Raw genomic sequence first — 26,527 nt, forward strand, 5'->3', positions numbered from 1 at the left:
CTGAAAAAATTGTTGGCCCGATGGGTGCCACGATTTCTCACGGTAGACAACAAGCGGATGCGGCTGTTGACTTCGAAGCAGTATTTGGAGCAATTTAAGCGAGAACCGAAGCAATTTTTGCGTCGAATTGTCACCGTTGTTGAAACCTGAATTCATAATTACACACCAGAAACTAAGCTGCAATCAAAACAATAGATTTCTCCCAATGATACTGCTCCAAAGAAGGCTAAGCCAGTCCCATCGGCCGGAAAGATTATGGGTAAGGTTTGTTTTGGACGCAAACATCATCATCTTCATGAATTTTCTAGAAAAGAGAAGAACGATCACTGGACAATACTACAGCGAGTTATTGGACAGCTTTCACAAAAACTTAGAGGAGACATGGACGCATTTGGCGAAAAAGAAGTTGCTGTTTCTCCACGACAACGCACCAGTCCATTCATCCGGAGTTACCGCCGCCAAACTGCATGAATTGCGTTACGAATTGTTGTCGCACCACCCGTATTCACCCGACCGGGCTCCCTGCGACCTTTTCTTGTTAGCTAACATGAAGAAATGGCTCGCGCGGATAAATTTTCATTCGAGGAAGTCATCGCCTAGAAACAGGCGTATTTTGGAGTGTTTGAAAAATCCTATTTTTTGAAGGGGTTAAAAAATTGCAGGAGCGTTGGGAGAAGTGTATGTTTCTAAAAGGGGACTATGTTGAAAAATAAAAAAGATTTTTTTCGAAATTGGTGTCTTCATTTCTAACACGAGTACTTATTGAACCTCCCTCGTACTTTGACATTCAAACTTTAGTTTCTTTACTTATTGATGCTATTTTTGCCGATCAATGCTGTCAAAACCCAAAGTAATGAACCAGATCACATATGATCTTGATACAGGCCTGGATATGCCATAATAAAATAGCTACGAGTCCAATCAGTGTTGTACTGATATATGTATGTATGTATGTATATATGCACGTAGATTGCGAATCTTACTAAAACCAAACTTCATGCATTTACGAACCACCTACATACGTACACATACATGCATACCTACATACATATATATGCACTTATACAAATACATAGAAGATGCAATGCTACTCGATCGTAATGATCACTCGCATCACCCAGATCACTTGCAAAACGAGCACGGGGAAGGCGGTCAGCAATACTGACGCAGCCATTAACAACTTCAATGATTGATGAGATTTACGCCACAACAGCAGCGAGAACAAACAAAAAAAAAACATCCAACAACAATAACAACAACACTGCACGGCACGTCTGAATTTCACACAATAAAATGGCTTTAACACATTTTACAACAATGCTGATGATCGTAAAACGGTCGTTGCAACAAGGAAAATTACCAAAAAGGAAAAGGAAGAGGAATATCGATAAAAAGAGCATAAAATGCAATGTTAAATGTGTTAACGAGCGGGGCAACAATGGGACCACCAGGAAGCTGTAAGCAATTTCGCTTGGGTAGCAAAGGGCAGGAAGGACGTGAAGTGAGGAAAAGAAAGAAAATTGCGTATTTGCGATTTTTTGCTCTCGTTGTGTGTTTTTACAGTTGTCTTTTAAGTTCAGCATTTTTGGACTTTCGTATTTCAATTTTTTTTTCCTGTAAACTGTTTTTTTTGTAAATTTTTTGTTGTTGTTTTTTTGGTAAAATTTTGTTTTTGTAAATTTTTTTCATATTGCTGTAAAAATTGTTTTCTCTTACGTTCACCATTTTTGGTCTTTCATATTATAATTTTTTTTGTAAACTTTTTTTTTTGTAAATTTTTTTTGTAAACTTTTTTTTTGTAAGTTTTAATTTTGTAAAATTTTTTTTTGCAAATTTTTTTCATATTACTGTAAAAATTGTTTTGTCTTACGTTCACCATTTTTGGTCTTTCATATTATAATTTTTTTTGGAAATTTTTTTTTTGTAAATTTTTGTTGTGTAAAATTTTTGTTTGTAAATTTTTTTCATATTACTGTAAAAATTGTTGTTTCTTATGTTGACGGTTTTTGGTCTTTCATATTATAATCTCTTTTTGTAAATTTTTGATTTTTGGAAAATTTTTTTCATATTACTGTAAAAATTCTTTTCTCTTACGTTCACCATTTTTGGTCTTTCGTATTATAATTTTTTTTTGTTGCAAAATTGCATATTATAATTTTTTTTTGTACATTTTTTTTTGTAAAAGTTTTTCTTTAGTGAATTTGGTTTTATTAAATTTTTTTCATATAACTGAAAAATTGTTTTCTCTTACGTTCACCATTTTTGGTCTTGCATATAATAATTTTTTTTTTTTATTTTTTTTTTTTGTAAAATTTTTTTTGTAAATTTTTTTCATAGACTATAAAAATTGTTTTCTTTTATGTTCACCATTTTTGGTCTTGCATATTATAATTTTTTTTGTAAAATTTTTCTTTTGTGAATCTGTTTTTGTTAAATTTTTTTCATATAATTGTAAAAATTGTTCTCTTACGTTCACCATTTTTGGTCTGGCATATTAATTTTTTTTGAAATTTTTTTTTCTTATTACTGTAAAAATTGTTTTCTCTTAAGTTCGCCATTTTTGGTCTTTCATATTATAATTTGTTTTCAGTAATTTTTTTTTTTTGTAAATTTTTCCTTTTATGTATAATGTTTGTTTGTTACATTTTTTTTGTAAAATTTTTTTTTGTAAATTTTTTTCATATAACTGTAAAAATAGTTTTCTCTTACATTCAACATTTTTGGTCTTGCATATTATAACCTTTTTTGTAAATTTTTTTTTTGTAAAATTTTTTTTGTACATTTGTTTTTGTAAAATGTTTCTTTTGTGAGATTGTGTTTGTTAAATTTTTTTCATATAACTGTAAAAATTGTTTACAATTTTCTGCTTTTGTAAAACAATAAATAAGGCTGGTAGTGAGCGCACGTCCGATCAGCAGCCGAAAAATTTAATTTCGTGTAAGCAAAATTATCGAATACTTTGTATATGTGTGTGTGTGCGTGTTTTTGCTTAACCATTGAACTCAAGTTTATTTAATTTTTGGCTTTTTCCTATTCGTTGTGTTCATTGTTCTGACAAAGTGTTTACAGTAAATGATTGCGCAAAGCAAAAACAAAAAATAAAAAAAAATAAAAAAAAGATTAAAAAAAATTTTAAAAATTATAAATAAAAAAATCGGAAGCTACTAATATTTACCAATTTTCATCTTGTTTTCCCTTCTTATATTTACAGTGGATCGCGCCATGAGTCCGGCACAATCGGAAGACTCGGGTTTGGCACCCGACCGCGGCACCACATACGCAACAATAACATTGCCACGGGACAGCGCTCTCAATATGGGCATCACATTCGCAGGTGAGTCCGAAGGCAATAACCTCGCGAGTAACCCCTAATTTTTTGTTTTAATCGAAATTTCCCCTTCCTGTAGAACAAATTGTTGTTGTTTGCCGCAAATTATATAGAATCAAATGAGTGTGTTACCAATTACAATATATATGTCGGTTTGTGCAGCTGTTGTATCTATGTATGCATGTCTGCTTGTGGGCACTCGTGCTGTCGCGCGCTCACTAAATACCTCTTTTACCCCCATTTAACCCACAACAATTAGTACCACATTTTCTAAATTAAGATTGAAGTACATACAGACATACATACAAACATATATTCGTACATACATACACTCAAACATACATACATACATTCAAATTTATTTCGAAATGATTTCCAAATCTCATCGCCCTCGGCATCCCACTTTGCCGTGCGGCAGTGAAGGGTTTCCTGCGTGCCGATTTTCGTGCATGTTTGTGTGCCTTGTCACGCAACACACACACATACATGTGCATACGTGGTCGGCTAAATAATTGTGCAATACGCGCAAGTTTCAATTTTCATTCTAAGAAATTTGACATTTCAAATCTCTAAAAGCAAACGCGTGTCCTCGAAACATTCACGACATGCATTGCCTCAGTTTATTTGATTGATTGGTTGTGTGATTGATTGACTGACGACATAATCGGCAAGCAGATTACTTGATTCCTGCCTAAGCGGGGTTGCAAATTATTCCATCAAAATGGATGTGCGTTTAATTATCAAATATGACAGTTTGTTTAAGTTCAATAAATAAGTCATTTAAGTGGATTGAGATTCGTAGGCTCTTGGCCCGCGTGTTGAAGTTTTAACAATGAAAAATTGCTATAAATTTACATTTGTTCATACGATGTGTTCCCTGCAGGAAAAATTTGAGCTGGTGAATCAAGTTTCAAGTGCAGAACTAGAACGATTTCACCAATGACGGTGAATAATTTTTAGAGGTGTGGCTCTGAGCGAGTTCGGCTCTGAGCAAAAAAACAGGGATTGTGTTGGTGATAGACGCAAAAATCAAAAATAAAATCTCTTTCTAAGAGCAGTTGCCCTTCGGCAGGCAATAACAAACCTCTGAGTGCCTCCGATGCCTGTCAACAAGAAGCTACTCATAAAAACCGTCCTCATCAGCAACATCAAGATGCACACCACAAATTTGAGGAGGAGCTCGGCCAATCACTCAACAAATGTTCGGAAGTCTTTTATATGCAAAAAAAAAAATATTCTCAACATCCTTTGCCAACGAAATTTGTGAAAAATCTACGAATTTTTTGGATGACTTTAAACTTTAACTTTAGGTTAGGTTAGGTTAGCCTGGTTGGCAATACGCCGCGCACAGACCTTTTGGTCCCTAGCGATACCAGATGGAAAAACTTTAACTTTAAAATACTCAAATTTAATTTGCTATAAACGACACACACAACACCTATGGAAGGTATTCAACGTCTTAGAGCACTCTGCACGACAGAGGCAATCAAAACTACTCCTTCAGCAGCACTTGAAAGAAAGCCTCTCTAACTCGAAGTTTCCTGAACATTTTTTTGCCGTAAAAGTCCCATAAGTTCCTCAATTTTGCTCTGATTTCGCTAAAACTTTCATTGGGCGATAGGTAAGGCTCAAGGCTTTTCAACCATTTTTGACAATCGGTTGGAAATCGGATGTAAAACAACAACAAAATGGAAGAACAAAGCCTCTCTAACTCGAAGTTTCCTGAAAATTACAGCACAGCCCAATACAGCACAATAGGTATGAGTTATCGGACTAATACGAATGACTCCGAAATACAATTGGGTGAAGAGATTCCGAACAACAATAGAAGAAGAACACGATTCGGAATATTCGCATAATCGGATCAGGCAGCTTATCGCCTTTTAAAATTCATTAGTCGCTTGTTTGGTTCCGAATTCACTAGAAGTACACCACTTGGGTAACAGTGGATTTCCTGCAGGGTGCATTTGTACATACATACATTGGTGAAAATGCAACATTGTATACATAGGTATATAAAGAATGACAGAATACTGAATAATTACTTTTGAAACGAAATTCTTCGAAGCAATTTTTTTTCCTTTCCATTCGTTGATGTTGAAAGCCACTGATGTATTTCCGGTTGCTCTTCGACTTTCGAAAGCAATTACTGAGTATTTATATGAATATTGAAACACAAGAAACACACATTTTTCATGTATTTCTGTAATTATACAAATATATTGAGGATGTAAAGGAAAAATTACAATAAAATAAAAAAACTCAAACCATAAAATTCTTTCAACAAGAATGCCAAAATTTTTTGGCTCAAGAAAACAAATTTGATTTCGAAATTTATTTCAGAAAACTTGATTTCAGACACTAGTTTTGAAAATGAAAACTAACCACACAGTGCGACATAAAAAATCAAACCGCACCGGACCTTTTTTTTCTGAAAATATACCTATTCAATAGCAAAACCCTCGCAGGGTTTTTAAAAGTTAGCTCGATTTTTTTTTTATAGCGTTTTGAAGTTTTCTATTTTCATGAGATTTTGGAGTTTTACCTGTACGCTAAATTTGACTTATAAATCGACCTTTATTTGATTTAATCGATTTATTTTGTCATAGCTTGATGCAGAAATTTCGTACATGTACAAATAAACTTATTTTGAGAAGAACCTATATCTCAATACGCAATTTTGAATACCAAAATTTCGAAAAATTGTATGTTTTTACCATTTTTTACTGTAATTATGAAAATAATTTTATACGTAACCACCCGTTATACACATTTTCAGATTTTTCTATTTTTGCTAGTATTTTTTCCAGATACGGTTTTCCAATGAATATTGGATGTAACAAAATGTGATCGTGAGTAGTGAAAAGCAAGATTGGTCTCACAAGACTTTTAGCCTGTTAAGTACATAGAAAAGTGGCTAGCACACATTCCAAAATAAAAAGTATAAAGAAGGCTGTAGTCTGTCTTATCAGGAAATGTTTGTTTTAGAAATTCCAAAATTTGTTCCCAACGATTTTACCTGTTCTAAGATCGCAGCAGTCTTGCGAGATCAGGTTCGTGCATAACAACTCCTAAAACACATTTGACGCGCTAAATATTTTGTGAACAATACGGTTTTTGTTAACATATTTGAATTTATTAATTTCATTTACGTGAATTTTTTATGAATTAAGAAAATAAAAAATGTACAATTGTCCTGCAAATATTAACGTTTTCTGCTATTGTTGTGGACGTGTATGTTGTGACTTGAAGGTGATTGCTATGCTTACCGGTCTTCAAGTTGGCTACATTAAACACATGTGTTTTTTGTGTGATTGGGATAGTCGTTACAAAGGGGATCAATACCAAAAAACGATTGGAAAATGAGAGATGAAAGTGAAAAGAAAGACGCCAATAGAATTCACAAGGAACTTGTATCATCCAAAAAAATAATTTTGCCACCACTTCACATCAAGCTAGGAATTGTGAAAAATTTCCTGATGGTTGTTGCTAAAAGGGATGAGGGGTTTTCCTACCTACGTGACATTTTTCCGAAGATCAGTGATGCAAAATTGAAAATTGGTGAGATTCTGAGATACATTTATTTCCAGATGCACACATATATATCATTTATTTGTATATATATTTTTTCATATTTTTTTAAATTTCATTCAGGCGTTTTAAATGGTCCTGACATTCGCAAATTGGTAAAGTCTGAAGACTTTAACAGGGTCCTAATAAACAATGAAATCGTTGCGTGGGAATCGTTAAAAGAAATAATAGTTGGACTTTTAGGCAAACATCGTTCTCCAATTTACAAAGAATCTGTGCGACGAATGCTAGATGCTTTTTCCAAAATTGGGGTCCATATGTCGCTAAAAATTCACTTTCTTCACCAACATTTGGACTATTTTAGTCAACAATTGTCGACAGAATCAGATGAGCAAGGAGAGCGCTACCATCAAACTGCGATGCCATTTGAGTCAAGATACCGAGGAAAACGAGCTCCAGGTGCCATACTAGCCGAAATATGTTGGTGGAGTAAACATATTTTTTAATACGACCAGGAAGAAAATGAAGGAAAATGGAGTAACCAGGAGGAAAAAGAATATGAGGTAGAAGAAGAAGAGACAGGCATGGAATTCTTTACTGATGAATCTGATTACTCTGATAATGATGATGTTGAAAAAAAAATTCCTTATTTTAATAAAAAAAAAAAAAATTATAAGAATTCAAGTCTATATTCTTTTTACTTAATCTATTTAATATTTTTACCTACAGAGTTTTTAGATATTTAAAAAAAAATTTAAAGCAGAGTATAAAAAAATTATTTTTATGAAGAAAAATCTTGTTACAAATTTATTTTTTTAGAAAATAACAAACTTAAAGTTCAGTTTTATGTTTTTATCTTATAAATGACTTTTTTAGTACATTTTGCAACATTTTTGCTAGAAGAAATAGTGAGAAATTTTAATTATTTTCATAATTACAGTAAAAAATGGTAAAAACATACAATTTTTCGAAATTTTGGTATTCAAAATTGCGTATTGAGATATAGGTTCTTCTCAAAATAAGTTTATTTGTACATGTACGAAATTTCTGCATCAAGCTATGATAAAATAAATCGATTAAATCAAACAAAGGTCGATTTATAAGTCAAATTTAGCGTACAGGTAAAACTCCAAAATCTCATGAAAATAGAAAAATTCAAAACGCTATAAAAAAAAAATCGAGCTAACTTTTAAAAACCTAGCGAGGGTTTTGCTATTGAATAGGTATATTTTCAGAAAAAAAAAAGTCCGGTGTGGTTTGATTTTGATGACCCCAAAATTGTCGCACAGTGCCATCTGAATGGATATCGAAATGTGGAAATCCGTACATTTCCAAAATTGAAACGGGCGTTTCAAGTTATTTGTCTTCCTGTTTGTTTGTCCGAGAATCTTAACCAATTTCGAGAGCTTTTCCATTGACAAGCAAAGGATTATTTAAACTATGCATTATCGCTTCTCCCACGCCTAGTTTATAGTCATAAATCAGATTCAGAATTGAGTAAGTAGTGATAATTTGAGAAGCATTTTTTTAACCTCCCGAAACGACAAGCCATTGTGCGTTCTCTAACCAAATACTTTCACTTCTTGCAACTTGTTCGCTTCCTGTACCCATACCCTTTTAAACACTCACATTCCGTAAAATTCTATTCCTCCATGTGAGATTGTCGGCACTTAGCGTCGGGTAGGGTTACTCGATGTTTCCTTGAAATCTGTCGTGTCTGTCGACAGAATCACCTGGGCAATCAATAGTTTTTCTTCCTTCAAATCTTCTGGTTTTGATGATGCTTCAGAAAACAAGAACCTTGGTGATTCCTGTCCTGCAAGGAATCTACAGTCTGTGTCAGAAGAAAAGAATTGGTTTTTTTTCTTGTGACTTCAAGATATATTTCGTTCTGCTTTTTGCTGCATAATAGTCCCACTCAAGGGCTACGACGCCTCACATGCTAACTCAGGTTAGTGTCGTTCGAAACTTTCCCGTAAGCATAACTAAACAAAAATTACTGAGAAGTACGCGGAGCGTTTTGAGGGGGTATTTTTTTGCAGGCATTCGAAAGGGCCGAATTATCTTACGCCGCGGTTGCAAAAGTGATTAAAAGACCAAAAAAGTTTGTTGTGATGTGAAATCAGCAGAATAAGGTGTACAAAAATGTTAATGACTTTTCCGAGCGCGGCTTGAAGCGAGTAACGACAAAAAAGCAGGTTAAAGTGATCCAACCTTTTAAGCGGGATCCTTCTTGGTGACTACGCCAAGCATGATAAGTTCTTGCTAAAAAGGGAATATATGTGAGTATGAACACCATCGAACGACGACTGAAGGAGGCGAACATATCCTACCGTCCCACATCATCGAAACCACTGCTCTCAGAAAAACACATTGAGAAACAACAAAACAAGGCGTCACAGTAATGGACTGGCCTTCCCAGTCCCCTCGTGCGTCAAGTTCTCAAAATCTGGCCCTGTTTGACGACGAGCTACGCAGAAAAGCTGGTTCAAAGCATGAAGAAGTTGTTAGGCTATACTCGACAACGATTGAAACCACGCGACTCGTAGTTTTGTACATCCTTTCAGGAAAGAAAAGTTTAAATATCTCTTTTATACTTCATGAATAATTGTGGTTCTTTTTTTCTGACACAAACAGTACATCGCGCGTACGTCCCCGCCAACTGGAGGAAAACGAAGGTTGTCTTCATACCCAGGAGTAGGGGTCGCGCCTTGGCCAAAGTCTTCAGGCCTATAAGTCTTACCTCATTTATCCTAAAGGCATTTGAGAGCTTGATCGATTCTCACATCTGAGAGCACATTGAATCCAAATTATCTCCAGCTCGTCATGCTTACTTGAATGGGAAATCCACCCTTACATGAGATGGTAGTGACTGTGGAAAAATCTTTGGAGGGCAAACAATTCACTTTGGCGGCCTTTATCGATATAGATGGTGCTTTTAATAACATTAGGAGAGAGCCAATTGTCTCTGCGTTGGATAGACTAGAGGTGGAAAGACCTATCTGTCTCTGGATCTCGTACCTGCTGGCTGTAGGGAAGTTAATGGGGTAGTAGGAGAGGCTAAAATCACTCGATTTATGTACAGGAGGATGCCGCCAATATGGTGTCCTTTCGCCTCTTCTTTGGCTAGTTGCTATTGACGAAGTTAAGTTGCTGATTAAGTTAAATAAGGGTGGGGTGAAGGTAATAGCATACACCAATGACTAGGTCCTAATGGTATCGGGACCGTTTCCCTCAGTCGTGGCTGAGATTTTGGAAAGGTCACTAGCTGTACTCAGTCGCCGGGCTGCAAGTTGCGGTCTCTGAGTCAACTCTGACAAACCGGACCTGGTGCTATTTACCAGAAAATATAATTCTCCACACTCTAGACTTTCCAAATTAAAAAACCAAATTATCCCGCTTTCCTCGGAAGTTAGGTATCTTGGAATGATACTTAACTCCAAACTCTATTGGAAGTTCCACATTGAAAATCGAGTAATGAAGGCCAGCTTTGCTTTCTCCTTCAGCAAATCTATATTCGCACAAAATGAGGACTCAAACTACAGGTTGTTCTATGGATTTACAACGTAGTGGTTCTGCCAATTTTAACGTACGGATGCCTGGTTTGGCCGGAAGCTCTTTGGAAGGGCTATAATATCACTAAACTTGGTCGGGTGCAAAGGACTGCTTGTATTGGCATCACCGGAGCAAGTAGAACTTGCTGTCCAGTGCTGCCCTGAATGTCGTTTTGCACTAACTTCCCAACGACTTTCACGCTATTTCGATCGCTGCTCAAATTGCAATCCGATTAAAGGAGGTTGGCCTCTGGAGGCAATCTCTCAAGGGACATGGAGGCATTTTCAGGCAGTTAACACTGTATTTCTCTGAACTTCGCACAGATCTCTCTACCCGCAAACTGTAGGTTGAAGGTTGTGCGGGGACAATCTTTTCAAGTAGACAGGATTGGAACGAGGGAAAAATCTGTACCGAGGCTGTTACCTCTGTCTTCACTGATGGCTCTAAGATGGAATTGGGGGTCGGAGCAGGGGTTTTCTCTAAATTAGCCAATTTATCTATTTCTTTAAAACTACCGAATACTGCTAGTGTTTTTCAAGCAGAAGTCTTTGCAATTCTGCAGGCATGTAAAATGTTTAGAAAACGTAGGAGCGAGGAAGATATCAACATTTTTTTCCGATAGCCAAACTGCGATCAAGGCTTTGACAACGCCATGGGGCAGATCTAAACTGGTCAACTCCTGTAAGCAGGATATCAAATATCTTGGAAGTGCAGGTAACATTTCTCTGATCTGTGTTCCAGGACGTAGGAACATAGGGGGAAATGAAATTGCTGATGAGATTATAAGGAAGGGCACTGAATTCGTCGCTGAGACCTTCTACTTGGTTATCGGCATACCCGTGACTATTGTTAAAAGGCAATTGCACAACTTATTTCTGAAGAAAGAACAGAAAATATGGAGCTCCACTTCTGCATGTGCTATTTCGAAAACCCTGTGGCCCAAGTAGAATATACGGAGGACTCAGAAAATTCTAGAGAGGAGGTATTTGGGGATTACGAACCGCGACTGATGTGCGATTGTGTTAGCCGCTTTATGCTGCTGATAAAGTTCATCAGATTTTTGTCAGATCCATGTCAGCAGGCGTAGGAAAGAAGTGAGAGCCAAGATGCGTAAATCTTAGTCCCCCGAGAGCGGGGACTCCACCTCATTCTCCATACAGTGGCCACAAAAAGGACTCCCAGTAATTCCGAGTCTCACAGCATGTACACCCCGCGGATAGTTTCCGATGAGGACGCCTACGAAGTTTGAGAGCTGAGATTCCCTCGATCATCTCCGATCCACCCGTGGCCAGAAGGTTTGTTTTGGCGACTGTACACGTTTGTATACTTGCCCAGCGCTCGCTGAGTTGACGCGAAGGGTATCCGATTCTCTCTTTCGTGGGGACAATGCCTCACAGGTCCCTTGTTTGGCCAGCTCGTCCGCTTCGCAGTTTCCCGCAATGTTCTGGCGACTCCACGCCATTAAATTTTCAAACTCGTAGCTGCACTTACCGGTTATAGAACTCATCGGCACACACGCAGAAAAGCTAGGTTTACCATTTACCATCCTCATTGCAGAAGCTGTGGGGATCTTTCAGAGAAGTAGACTTCTTCTTCTTTATAGAATCACAGTACTTGGTGAACCATTGCTTCTTTCACAACCTTGCGCTATCTGTATTTGATTAAGGATGCCTTCTTCCACCACCGCACGTTTAGCTTTTCAAGCTCAACTTCCACGTCTTCGAGCCATCTCTTTCTGGGCCATCCCCTTCTTCGTCATCCAACAGGGCGTAATTCAGCTGCCTTTCGAGTTGTTCTCTCCTTTGGCATTCTAAACACGTGTCCGAGCCTTCTTATGCTTTGAGATTTTATAAGTTGAATTAGAAGGAGACTTTTGAGCACTTTTTCTGTTAATGTCCGGCCTTGGCAGCCAGATGATTAAGGTCACTGGGTGCTTCTTTCTTCGGTAGCCTAGGGCAATGCTCCAACTTAAACCCCATCAACCTTCTCCATTACATCAACAGTTCTGGCTGGCTGGATTTGGGTTGTGTTGTGTCTCTTTCTCACAGCCTCAACCGTCTAAAATTGTTTTCTTTTAGCTTAAGGAAACTTTTCACTTGGGGAAGCAGGTAAAAAACGAAAGGCACAATTCCGCTACGGGAGGTGAATGGTACTATGGATGATGTCTTTGCATACATCGAGGACTAAATGGGCGCATTAGAGGCTATGACTGCACTAATTTATGTACTGAAGCGAGAGGGCCTGCGTTCAAAAGAGAAAGCTTCTCGCCAGCTCGCTTCTGTATATAGCTACGCTCCGTCTCTTATATAGCAACGTCAGTCTTGTAACTTGTTCTCCTAAATCTTTTTGCATCTCAAAATAATTAACATTCACTGCATATCTTTGAGCTCAAAATAGCGTAAAAAATGATATAAAAAATAATGAAAAGTATATCGCTTAATGAGGCGCACTCAGAAGAATTTAAGATTTCCACAGAAATCTACAGAAAATGTTGACATAAATAAATTAATTTCATTTAACTCTGCAATGATTTATTGTTCGCATAAATATTTTGAATTCGCCACACTCGCGCGCTGTTAATTGTGTGTCATATTCCATATGTTAATATGTTCATTAAGAGCGTTCACAGCTAATTCAGCCGCAAAAAAATATTTTGAAAAAAAAAAACAAATTTACTGTTAGTCCACCTCGCTGTTGTGTCAGCTATTGCAGAGTCAACTTGAACAAGAAGAGCCGACATAAAGCAGCCGAGGCACTTACGGATGTCTTCATGCAAAACGTGAAGAAATTGCCAGTATTTGACAACCAAGCCCAACAATAATAAGAAAAAATCATAAAAATTACCCTGCCATTGCTGCGACTGCTCGCTAGAGGCAGAAAAGTTACTTGAGAGTAGAGTTATTGAATGAATGTACCTACAGCAATTCCAAATGAGCTGGCTAAGCGGTGCACCACGAACATTGTCTTGGTCGCTAGACACGGCGACATTCCTGAAAATTGGAATTGGTTATGAGCGGTCTTGATCTCATCTTTATTCTCAAGCGAACTCTGGACCAAGTCCGTTTACATTGCGCAGGCCAACAGTAGCTGGACCAGGCCGCCTACTAGTGAGATAACTAGATGGGATTGGCCTAGAAGGAATGAACACCAAACAGGTTTTATGTTCCTAGACCAGCCTTGCATTAGTGCAGTATTTGGTATCATCGCCGAACACAGCATATTGGGGACCTAGGAGTAACATATGTACATGGTTTCGTTTCTAATGACTTCTGCTGCTAGAATATCTATCTATCTAAAATCGCTGCGTCAGATTCTGTTCCATTTAAAGAAGCTACTCTGAGTGCGCAGGTGCGTTGCACAGATTGCAAAGTTTTTCGCCGGCGTTGCACCCTTAGCGAATCTGCCCGCATTCGTATAAAATAATTGAGTTCGTCGAGCCCATTAAAAATTTTCGCTGATTCTGCGAATCAAACCACACATAGTAGCGGCGATTTCTATACGATGCGAAGACATTTTTAACCCAACCTCACCGCCAAAAAAAAAAACAACAAAAAAAAATGACTTCTACTGCAGCTTTGAACACTTCATGTGTCGTTGACGCGCTCTTGTCAGAATGCGACATCGCTCTCTAAACTCTTACTTCTTACAAAATAAATGAGCTTCTCTTGTCACACAGTGGTATCACAACGGACCTCAGTGAGGTGATCGTACAGACCGACTACCACCCTAACCTACTCCCTGGGATGTCTGGCAGATCTAGAATCCGCAATCATCCACATTAAACCTGAGCCGAAACTAATGGCATCACAAAGGCCCTCCAGACCTAAGTGGGCCCTTCTACACCCCAATGGAGAGTGGTAAAATAGATACACTATGGTAACCTTGGTAACCTTTAGCATTTTGCCGAGCTCCTCCTCCTATTTGTGCTGTGCGTCTAAATGTCTTTCGCAAATGGAGGGATCTACAGTTTCATGTCACCTCTGAACGGCAGCTGGCTTCTATGATGAGCTTTTTCATGGAAGATTTGACATTCTCTGTCAAGGAGTGACTGCTATTAGACAAAACTTTGTCTTTGTTTGGGGTTTCGAATCTGTGCACTCCGAATGATAGTCACTAGATTTCGAACGTCAATCACTACTTGCGAAAGACTGTAGTGGCTGCTGTTGATGTAGTGGAGGAAAGAAAAGGGGTATAGGTTGGAGAACTGCTCCAAAAGGCACACTAAGGAACCTCAAGCGCCAATTTCCCAAACCCGGACATTTGCAAGGAAAGTGTCCAACAGTCTCTTTCTCTGCCAGATCCCACATCTTCTGAAATGAGAGTTGTGCGGAAGTTCCAGCTTCTCCGCATGAGTACCGATCACTCGGCGCTCTTCTCTAAATAATCACTGAAATTATTGCTCCAACATTTGAAAGAATTTAAGTTTTATTGAAAAAGTACATATTTTCGCAATGCTTCAAAGACAATATTCAGTTACGGATCTTCTCCGTGATCCATTTTTGGTAAGCGCTAACACTTGTGTAGACCGACGGGTATTTGGTGATGGCGCATGGAGTGTAGCCCCATGACACAATACCAACTTGTTCGACACCAGCATCGGTGTTGATAACCAGCGGGCCGCCGGAATCTCCATTGCAGGCGCCATCGGTCGTACCAGCATTGTATGAGCATATGTTTACATCCTTGATGGGCGCGAAGAGGGGTAAAGCAGCTTTGCACTCGGAGTAACCGATGATTTTGGCATCTAATGTTTGGAGCACATTGGGCAAAGCACCGGATTTGTCACGTCCCCACCCGAAAAGCTTGCCGTCGCCAGTACTTTCGTATTTGCCAGATGGCAATGAAACCTTACCAACAGATGCCACACCATCACGGTTAAGAGCGTTCAAGTCGAAGCCTTCAGGAATGTAGATAAGACCCACATCATTGGGTCCAACACCACCGCCATAGCCCTCATGTACGACGTACTGGGATTTACTGGTGACCTTACGTATTTGTACATTCGATTCGTCGTTGCGGGAGTGCAGACCAGCGACTACGCTGAAACTGTCGTAGATCAAACAGTGGGCAGCAGTGAGTACCCAGTTCTCATTGATGATGGAGCCAGCACAGAAGTGGGAAATCGACTTTAGCGAAACGATGTACGGGGCCTCACCCTTTTGAGCCTCATAGCCATTGATGATACGTCCTGAGGCAAAAGCGGGTTGTGAGGCAACGTCCAGATTGGCCGCACTCGCGGTGGCGATTGCTAAAGCGAATACAATGAAAGTCTTCATTATTGATTGAAAGCTTGTTTTTGGTGTGTTCTCTGGCTAAGTTTGTTGCGGTATTTATACAGATTTGCCGTTAGGTTTACATGAAGCACCTATCATGCAGTCTTATCTACTTATCAGAAGTGAGTGCTCACCATCATAATAATTGATTAATGAGCCAATAACTGCCAGACAGCCATGCATAAGTAGGCCATTGCAAGTTTTCGAACATTTGCACTGGGGCTCATTGGCGAATAACGTTTTTTCCAGTAGTAAATCAATGTAAGTAAGTTATGAATTACATTGTCAAAGTTAATCTTAAGAACATTTGCTATTGATAAACATAGTTATTGGTTTTTTTGTTTTTTTTAAACAAGTAGCAGCTCAGTCGTAATCGAGTGGATTCGATTCAAATAAAAAAATATAAAAAACTGTTTTCTTTAATGGTCACTCCTCGAGCAGGTAATGACAAACCTCTGAGAGATTTCATTTCTCAGGCGGGCGAATAGATATTTGAAAAAAAAAATAAAATTACCAAAGTATTCACAAAAAAGAGTTGAATTAGAGTGAAGTGCAAAAACATTTTAAATTTGCCCTCAATCACGTTTATTTTGGGATGGTTTTCTGTGATAATGTGAGAAGAATATAGAATAAAATATCCTTGGCAGCCAATTACGATAAAGTTTTATAGTCAAATCTGTCTAATTTATCGAGTCAAGTACGGTCTTTATGAGGTTTGCACTTCGTCAAGTACTAAGCTCTAACTATCGAAAAGGAAAAACGAGGCCGGAGTTGCAAGGAAATGCAAGTGTATTTGTATTTAATATTTATTTTGTTAAGTCTCTGAAATATAATTTCTTGCAGACTATTGGAGCATTAAACATTTTCGCTTTTCAATACATACAGATTTACAACCAATTATTTTTTTACACGGTTGATACATTCCTTAGAAAAGCGTTCATTCATACCTAAGGACAATAATTATAAAAAATATACCACAATAAATAATAAAAGGATAACAAAGTTCCGAACATGGATTCTAATATATAGTAGAGGAGCAAAAACAAAAGAAAATATACGTACATGCACAGTATGTTCAATAAATACCAGAACTTTTTATTTAAATCATGGAACACGTAGAGCTATCTATTAAACTTTGACCATATTGAAAAGGTACAAGCGTCAGCTTCCAACCGCAGCCAACTTCATGTAAATCGTTTGACAGGTTAAAAAGTTACGCGCCTTTTATTGACAGTATGTTTCGTGCTTGTGTCGTAAAAATACAATTGAGCAAAGAGCAAATATTAAATTCTATGTTAAACTTGGAAAAACATTAAGTGAGACGTACGAATTAATGCAAAAAGTTTATGGTGATGATTGTTTAGCTCGTTCAAATGTATATAATTGGTTTAAATGATTTAAAAATGGTCGTGAAGATTTGAATGATGATGAAAGACCTGGTCGTCCAGAAGCAAGTAATCGTGCTGAATTGGTGGAAAAAGTCCGCGAAATCATTGCTGTTGACGGAAATTTCACTGTAAGAATGTTGGCTGAAGAATTAAATTCGACTACTGGTACTATTCGGAAAATTGTAACTGACGATTTGGGTAAAAGAAAGGTTTGTGCACGCTTTGTTCCACACCAATTAAATGAAGATCAAAAAATCGCTCGTGTAGAGCATTGTAAAGACATCATTTCAACAGCTGAAAACAATCCAGCTTTTCTTGATTCGATCATAACTGGTGACGAAACATAGTGCTTCAAATATGACCCTGAAACTAAACGTCAATCTGCATAATGGAAAACGAAAGGGGAGCCAAAAGCAAAGAAATTGCGTTTTCAGAAGTCAAGAATCAAAACAATATTGATCACGTTCTACGATTCCAATGGTATTTTACACAAGGAATTTGTTGCAGAAGGTCAAATTATTAATGGAGAATACTATTTACAAGTTTTACATCGTTTGTGGTCAAGAATTGTTCGTGTAAGACCTGAATATCCAGAGGGGAAACAGCTGTTTTTATTGCATGATAATGCACCTCCTCACAAAACCAAAAATGTTCGTGAATTTTTGATGCGAAAACATATTTGTGTCATCGACCACCCTCCGTATTCTCCTGATCTATCACCATGCGACCATTTTCTGTTCCCTAAATTGAAAACTACCATGAAAGGTGCATTTTATGATGATATTCCAGGTGTTAAAGAACATTCCCTTAGATAACATAAAAAAGTCCTTGCAGAAATTGGTTGATCGTTCTGAACGTTGTATCGAGTTAAACGGAGACTATTTTGAATAAAAAATAACTTTCAAACACAGTACGATACGTGTTTTATTCTACATCTGAAAAGTTATGGTATTTATTGAACATACTGTGTATGTACATGAATCAGCGACTAGAAACTTTGTCCTTGAATTTCGTTTTAGTCAGAGTCATAGTTGTGACCCTTTTTCAAGTTCTTTTGATAAATCGGCATAGGAAACTATGTAAGCCTTACATTTTAGAAGTATGATGTGTTTCTCTGTTCTATGGAGAAAGTAACGGCGCATATTTTTGTGGTACATTTTAACCCTCTAACTCCTCAACAGATGGGTCTTTCTTGTCCCTTTTCGTTTATTTCGTTTATTATAAGTCTAAAACATAATTATTGTTTTTACAGACCCTACAGGGTTTGATTGAAAAGCAATGAGCCTAATTTTTTTTTAAGCAGTTTTATTAAACCTTTTGGCTTATACAACTAATATTCTTCAAAATTGGACCCTTGAGCATCAATACACCGCTGGTAGCGGTCCTTCCACTACAGGAAACATTTTTTAAACTCATCCGCCGGAATCGCGTTCAATTTGGTTGTCACAGTTTTTTGGATCGCCTCGATGGAGTCGAAACGCCTCCCCTTCAGTTTTCTTTTCAGGCGCGGGAACAAGAAGAAGTCTGGAGGGGACAGGTCTGGGCTGTAGGGAGGGTGAGGAAGCACCGGAACCCCCATCTTGGCCAATGCAGAGGTGCAGAGGAAGGCGGTGTGCGCCGGCGCATTGTCGTGATGAAGGGTCCAATTATTGACGAGGTCGAGCCGAGCCCGGGCGAAGCGGTTTTTCAGCCGAAGGAGCACTTCTTTGTAAAATGCCGCGTTTACAGTGCTTCCTGGAGGTACAACCTGTTTATCTTTACGCAAAATTTGATCGAGTAACGTTGCTCCAACGATCGCTGCATTTTCGCCACTGCAAAATCCTAACACACTTTTAAAACAGCTTTCACGCGCGAAGCAATGTTGACTGCACCGCTGCTGCCAGCGAACTGGGACCGGTTTCTAGTGGAAGGCGAAGGTCCAACGATCATTTTCCTCCACCAACCGATTCGGTTGATCGCTTGGCAGACGCTCTGCGCGGGAAGGCTCATTTCTTTTCAGTGAAACCATGTATGTATATCAAATTAAATATCAGGTCAGTCCATAAGTTCGTGCGTTTTTTAAAGGAGGTTTTAAAATTAATAAAAAAGATGTTTAAAGTTATTATTAATAAATAATATTGTATATTTTCCTTCATTATTTACAATGTCTTCCCAACGTTTAGGCAAATTTTTAATTCCCTGCTCAAAACATTTGTTGTCTTTGGAGGCAAAATACGCTTCGATATCCCTTTTTATAGCTTCTTTTGAGGAGTAGTTCTTGTTATTCATATGGGATTGAAGTCCACGGAAAAGGTGATAATCCCAATGTGCAATATCCGGAGAGTAAAGTGGATGCGGCATTAGCTCCCATCCGAGCTCGTTCAGCTTGTCGAATGTTTGCCTTTCGGTATGAGGTCTTGCGTTGTCGTGGTGAAACAAAATTTTGCGTCCGTTCACTAAAGACGGTCGATTTTTTTAAGTGCCTCATTCAGGTTTTATAGCTGATGGCAATAATATAATATATTAATTAGCAGTTATCTTCTGGTTTGGTTCTAGAAGTTCATAAGAAACAATACCGGCCATATCCCACCAAATAGACAGGAGAATCTTCTTGGGGTGAAAGCCATCTCTAGGGGTCGGTTCTGGTGTTTCATCTTTATCTAACCATTGGCGTTTGCGAACAGGATTATTATAAAGGGCCCATTTTTCAGCACCAGTAACGATACGGTTCAAAAAACTTTCATTTTCAAGCCGTTGCAGCAGCTGAGAATACACATCCACTCTCTGCTGAAGGTTGGCGACGGAAAGTCCATTGCGGAACCGATTTTCCCAGCATTGAAACCTTTCCGAACTGAACCAGGTGCCTGTGAACTGTGAACTGTTCCATGCGATAAATTTAACCTCTGAGCTATCATATCGACTGTCAAATTAGGCTCAGCTTCCACGAGTTCGAGCAAGGCGTCGGAGTTAAAGACTTCAGGACGACCAGCGCGCGGGGCATCCTCCACGTCGCAGTTACCACTTCGGAATTTTGAAAACCACTTTTGCGCAGTCCTTACACTCACGGTATCCTCTCCGTGAACAGTGTTTATTTCTGCAGTAGTAGTTGCTGCATTTTTACCACTTTTATAAAAAAAATACAAAATATGCTTCTTATACGCGTTCGAAGATTCCATTTTATTTCTTAACAACACCTGCTTCTATCCGCGGTTAAAATCACTTGTTGAATGCGAAACATACCAAAGAAAATATAAATAGTTCCGTTATATTCCGCGAATGTTTTTTTGTATGCAAAAATCGTAGAAAAGTGAAATTAGGGGTAAAATACGCACGAACTTATGAACTGACCGATATTATAATAATAGCAAACAAAAATTTTAGGCAACATCTGTTTCCACGATGTTAACCTAATATTGCCATAAATGATTGCTACATCATTTTAGCTGTGACCCACTGTGTATTAACATGTACGCCCTATAACTAATAAGATTATTCTCCAATCCATTCAAAATCTTTCGAAGTGATCAAATCATATGATGTAATTGAATTCCTTTTGCCTTTGTCTGCATGCGCTCCACAATTTTAAAGACGAAAATGGGTACATAAAATACAATTTAGCTTATAACTGATTAAGAAATATCATAAATTAAGCGGGATGCTTAAATAAATCATATTGAAAGAGATTTCTAATCTCGCAAAGGCGCAGCGGAGAATATCCACTGAACGCGCAACGGCAGACGCCATGTGACGCCGCTGCTACTGTGTATGCTACCGATACGTATGTACCTACACATACATGCTTAGCATCGTTCATGCTCTCACACACAGCTTTGGCTGCGGCTTTGCAGGCGGCGAGGGTTTTGCCGATAATCACTGACAATGCCCAGTTGGCATGAATCAACCGGGTGCAGAAGATTCTGTTGGGCGGCGCTGAGAAATCCATTTGACAACTACGAGTATGCATATTTTTTAAGTTAAATTTAGTTATTTGAATGTTTTTTTTTTTTTGGTTTTGTTTTTGTTTTGCTGCCTGTTTGTCTTCTTGCTATTGACCGCATGTCTAGACATTCACAGCGCGACGCGACGTATCCATGCATATCAACTTTATTGCTGAAATCGCCACATGGCAGATTGTTGGATGAGAAATCACTGTCGCCACCGGCAAAACGGACTAAAATAAAGCGAAACAAAAACAAAAGAAAGCAGAAAAAATAAGGCAAAACAGCGAAAAATAACATTAACAACAATAAGAAGAAAATGCGAGCATTTGCATATGTTTGACTAAATGTAATGAAGAAGGCCACAAGGCACGGCATACACCAGAATGAAGGCGTGCAGCCAAATTTCCTGCCATGCGACAATGACAACTTTGGACTAGTTTCAAATGTTGTTGTTATTTGTTTTTTGTTTATTGTTATTATTATTATTGCTACGACACATACACATATTGACAAATGTTTGTATGTTGATTTTTTAACAAAAGTAAATGATACGGCGGGGAAACAGTAGCGGCAGCCATAGCCGGCAGCAGCCGCAACCGAGTTACTGAAATTTTGGCTAACACTGCGGCGTTTTGTATTTTTTTTTTACCAGAAAGTAGGATAATAAAAATAATTTAGCAAGGCGAAACATAAGAATTGGAAAAAATTGTAAATATTCGGCAAGTTCCACTACATAGAAATAATATGTAGTAAATGAATCATACATAAATCCATATAAGTATATATAAGACCATACAAGTATATGCATGTATAAGTATATACAGCGCACGCTCGATAACGCGAACTAATTCAAACCAAGGCAGTTCACGTTAACAATAGTGTTCACGTTTTGGAATGCCCAAAAAGGCTAAGTAAATATATTTTTTCACATTTAAATTCACATTTTATTCTTATTTTCGTTACATATTAATTGAAAATTAAGTCATACGATGGTTTTATTTAAAAAAAATCAGTCATCTTTTTTTGTATCTTCTGTTTTTCTGAAACTTGAAGTACAGCTTCCTCCCTTAAGCGTCTTAGTACACTCATATCAGTGTGACCGACGACTTCATGACCAGCCCATATTAACGCCTTGTTGAGAATTTCAACTGCTTCAGTCGGCTTAATTTTCTCCAGTTGCTCTGATACGCTGTTATCATCGGATTCGTCCTCTTGTTGATGGTCGTCATCTGCATTGCCCTCCTCGATATCTTCGTTCCATTCATAAATGGCTGGTAACGTGAATTCAATTTGAAATTTTTAATAAAAAAAAGTTGCTTCAATAACCCCCAGACACATCTTTGAGCATATCTGCGAACCTCAGGATTTAAACTACTAAGGAGATCGACGGTGTTGCTCATCAAGGTGCGAAGTTCAGCTTCCCATTTTTCTTTTGAAACCGCCAACGGAACATTATCTTCGGGATCATCATTGTTTACCGCAAAATTTAAAATACTGTTCCAGCACTTAGCTAATGTTGCTTCACCAACATGAAACCAAGCCGCATCCAAAAGATTTATAACTGTTTTTCAGTTAATTTTTTTCAACGACTCGAGCAAATCAGACTTTGTCGCTGCTATTGAAGCTAGAAGGCTGTTACTGTAATGCAACTTAGTGATTTTTATTGCATTCTGATCCATCTTTTGGTGGCATAAACATTGCCGAAATTTGCCCATTCTCCGTTCTCAGTTCAGCTTCATTTGGGTGAGAAGGAGCGTTGTCGATTAGGAGGAGAGCTTTAATTTGCAAGGCTTTCTCCTTTAAAAACGATGTAACCTTAAAAAACTATCAGTTAACCTTAAAAATCGGGCAAAACTTAAAAGGAATATTCACCTGTGGAACAAATGACACATGAAACAATTGCTTGAAAATAGCCGACGTCATCCAGTCGGATTTCGAGCTCTTTCAGTCGGTGGGACACTGAACGTTTTTAAAGCAGCGTGGATTCTTCGCCTTTCCAATTACCAAAAGTTTAAGCTTGTGGGATCCAGTGGCGTTTGAACAGCATAAAAACGTGATTCGCTGCTTCTCGGACTTTACCCCTGGGACTCTCTTCTCCAAACTTGACGCGTACGTTTTCTCTGGCAAAAGTCTCCAGAATAACCCCGACTCATTAACATTATATGACTGATCATTGCACAACTCCAATTCGGCCATTTTAGCTTTAAGTTTTTCTTTAAACGGATCCACTAGCTGAGGTTGCGAAGACAGTTTTTCGACGACTACCGTACCTCTTCTTGAATCCTTGGAGCCACCCATCAGTAGAAGAAGTTTGCTTTATTTTCTTTAAATTTTGCATGCAGTGTTTTTGCATTTTTTTCAACATTAGAGCAATAAAGAGCTCTCTCCTTTTTGGACAACTCTGAAGAACGCAGTGTTTTTCTATTTCTAGATCGACTTGCTTTTCCGCTTTCATGTTACAAATTCTTGATTTAGCAACACTATATTTCGTTGCTAAAATCGTCACAGATGAGCCTTTTTTAAAAAGCCGACAATTTAGCCTTCTGTTTTAATGTGAAGCACACGGATTTTTTAGAACTCATTTTCACTAGAAAACATAAGACGAAAAACGCTTTGCAAAACCAAAACCGCGACTGAAATATTTTACTCCTTACATACAATTACGAATAAAATGCCTATTTTATAATTAGGGGATTCCCCAATTTCGGAATTACTAGAGATCAATATAAACTACATTGAAATAATTGTAACGTTTATTGTTCATGGTATAGAGCTTCTTGGGTTTGTTCACGATGTCTGTTCACGTTTTGGGGTGTTCACGCTTTAGAGCGTTCACGTTATCGAGCGTGCGCTGTATGTATATGTATGCACATAAGCCACATCATTTGAGTATTTGCTCTTATACGTTTTTATGTTAAGTTGTGCTACGCTATGTTGTGATGTGCTTTACTTTGTTAAGTTTTTATAATAAAATTAATGGTATGGCACTTTAAGTTGTGTAAAGTTTCTTATGTTAAGTTGTGTTATGCTATGTAATGTTATGCTTTCTTATGTTTAGTTGTTGTAATAAAATAAAATCTTATGGACCGTTACGTAGCGTAAAGTTTGTTACGTTAAGTTATGTTATGCTATGCTATGTTATGTTATGTTAAGTAAAATTTTTATAATACAATGAAATTTTGTGGTATGTTATGTTGTATAAAGATTGTTATGTTAAGTTGTGTTATGCTATATTAAGTTAAGTTTTTATAATAAAATAAAATGTTATGGTATGCTATGTTGTGTAAAGGTTGTTGAGTTAAGTTGTGTTATGCTATGTTGTGTTGTGCTTTATTATGTCAAGTTTTAAAAATAAAATGAAATGTTAAGGTACGTTATGTTACGTAAAGTTTGGTATGTTAAGTCGAGTTATGCTATGTTATGTTATGCTATATTAAGTTAAGTTTTTATAAACACATAAAATGTTATGGTACGTTATGTTGTATAAAGTTTCTTATGTTAAGTTGTGTTATGCTATATTATCTGATGCTATACTATATTTTTTTTTTTTTTTTACCACCACTTGATGCTTTCATCCAAGGAGAGGCCTTGAAGGCCATCTGCAGGCTGAAACACAATGGGAACTATTACGGCCCATGTCCGGCATTGGACCACAGAGAAGGCATGGATGTCGATCCAACGATTCTCTCCATGCCCCTTGACTCCATGCCATCAAGAGTCCTACTGGAAAAGAGATACAGTGTAGTACTTCCAGAGGCTCAGTTGTGGGAAGACTGAGAAAATGAGCCCGGCAAACACTGTTTTTGCATTTTTACGATTGGATCTAGGACCGAGCATGGCTCCGGCTCTGGGGTCTACGTGGAATCCAGCGGGACAAAACTGCACTTTGCTCTTGGAATGCATGCATCTGTGTTTCAAGCGGAGGTGTATGCAGGTCAAGAAGCGATGAACTTTGTTGTGGAAAACCGATGGAGAGGTAGATCTACATATATGTTTCTGCAGCGACGGCCAAGCTGCGCTTATGGTCTTAGACAGCCCTCCAACCACATCAGGGGTAGTCAACTCCTGTAAATCCAGGCTGAACTATGTCGGTAGACGTAATAGCCTGATGCTAACATGGGTCCCGGGACACGTGGGTATCGTGGGTAACGAGACCTCTGACTCCTTAGCTAAGATAGGCTCTAGGGCCAACTTCTTTGGCCCAGAGCCCATTTTGCCACTCCCTTCTGCGGCCATCACAGCCACGGTTAGCAAATGGGTAACTACCACCCACAAGCGAGCTTGGCAGGTTGAGAGAGGCTGCAGATGGACTAAGCTGCACTAAATAATTAAAACAATAAGCGGATAATTAAAACATTTATTTTAAGTACCACAAAAATTTTACGGGTAGTGCAATTTAGTTATAGCGCAAAATGTTCAACCCTGCCATTTTGTGACTAAAAATTAAACAATAAGATTTAAATCGTGCAAACAGTTGCCTTGAGTCCGTAGGTCAATAAATCGCTTTAGCCGAATAAACTTGTTTGTGGTTATTATTTTCAAAGGTTCTGGGTACCAGTTTTTCAAATTTTTGTATGAAAAATATTAAATTTGAAAGGCGACACGGAATACAGATAAAAATGCTTTCTTAACAATTGCAATTGTGACTGATGATTTATAAAATCTGTCGAAAATGTATATATGCAAATTTATTTTCACCGCTTTTTACTTAATTTTATGTGTGCGTCTCTTGTTTTTCAAACGTACGTACGTATTTTCCTGGCCGACATTTTGGCACTCGGCCATTGCGCCACGTCGTCTCGGTCGCATGAATGACTTGATTGGTGGCAGGAGGAAATGAAAATTTATTTGGCTACGTACAAACATAATCAAATTTCACAGCCACGCAGCCATAGGTGTCATACATATTTAACATCATTTTGGGCACATAAATGCATGAATTATATGTTAGAGGACCAGACATACATACTTGCCCTACCTGCGTACATACATACATACATATTAACACACTTGGACATAGTATGCATATAAAGGGTGGTTAAGTTTCAAAGGCCGGTGTTGATTTGAAAGAAAATTCCATTTTTTTTTAATTATTCGCATTTCTCTTGATTATGATAATGATGGTATGGCTCAATTACATATAAAACAAAATATCGGCCAAATGGCAGCTCCGGCCTCGGCGGCACACCTCCAAAGACCACCAAATGCAAATAGTTCCTTATCTAAAGGCTGGTTAAGTTTCAAGGGCCGGTGTTGATTTTGAATAAAATACAAATTTTTTAGAAAATTATTTTCATTCCTCTTTATAATGATAATATTGGTATGGTTCAATTATATATGGAACAAAATATCGGCCAAATGGCCGCCGCAGCCTCGGCGGCACACCTCCATCCGATGGTCCAAATTTTCAATGACGCTGAGGCATAATTGTGGTTCTATGCCGTTAATGTGCCGAATTATCTCATCCTTTAGCCCTTGAATTGTTGCTGTCTCATCGACGTACACCTTTTCTTTCAAATAACCCCAAAGGAA

At 38.0% G+C, this 26,527-nt stretch overlaps 2 protein-coding genes across 4 annotated transcripts in view; one reads left to right on the forward strand and one right to left on the reverse strand.

Annotated features, from left to right (window-relative positions):
• LOC128857167 (glutamate receptor-interacting protein 2) overlaps positions 1–26,527 on the forward strand; it is a 114,177-nt gene that overhangs the window by 59,346 nt on the left and 28,304 nt on the right. For all 3 annotated transcript variants that reach the window (XM_054092791.1, XM_054092792.1, XM_054092793.1), the window contains exon 3: positions 3,212–3,334. In XM_054092791.1, coding sequence (XP_053948766.1) covers positions 3,212–3,334 — 123 coding nt within the window. The remainder of the gene's footprint in view (positions 1–3,211; positions 3,335–26,527) is intronic.
• On the reverse strand, positions 14,822–15,732 carry LOC128857169 (lectizyme-like). Its single transcript, XM_054092794.1, has one exon. The coding sequence runs from the start codon at positions 15,688–15,690 to the stop codon at positions 14,884–14,886; it is 807 nt and encodes a 268-aa protein (XP_053948769.1). The 5' UTR covers positions 15,691–15,732; the 3' UTR covers positions 14,822–14,883.

The sequence above is a fragment of the Anastrepha ludens genome, chromosome 3 (assembly GCF_028408465.1).
Source record: "Anastrepha ludens isolate Willacy chromosome 3, idAnaLude1.1, whole genome shotgun sequence".
In the NCBI taxonomy this organism is placed as follows: domain Eukaryota; kingdom Metazoa; phylum Arthropoda; class Insecta; order Diptera; family Tephritidae; genus Anastrepha; species Anastrepha ludens.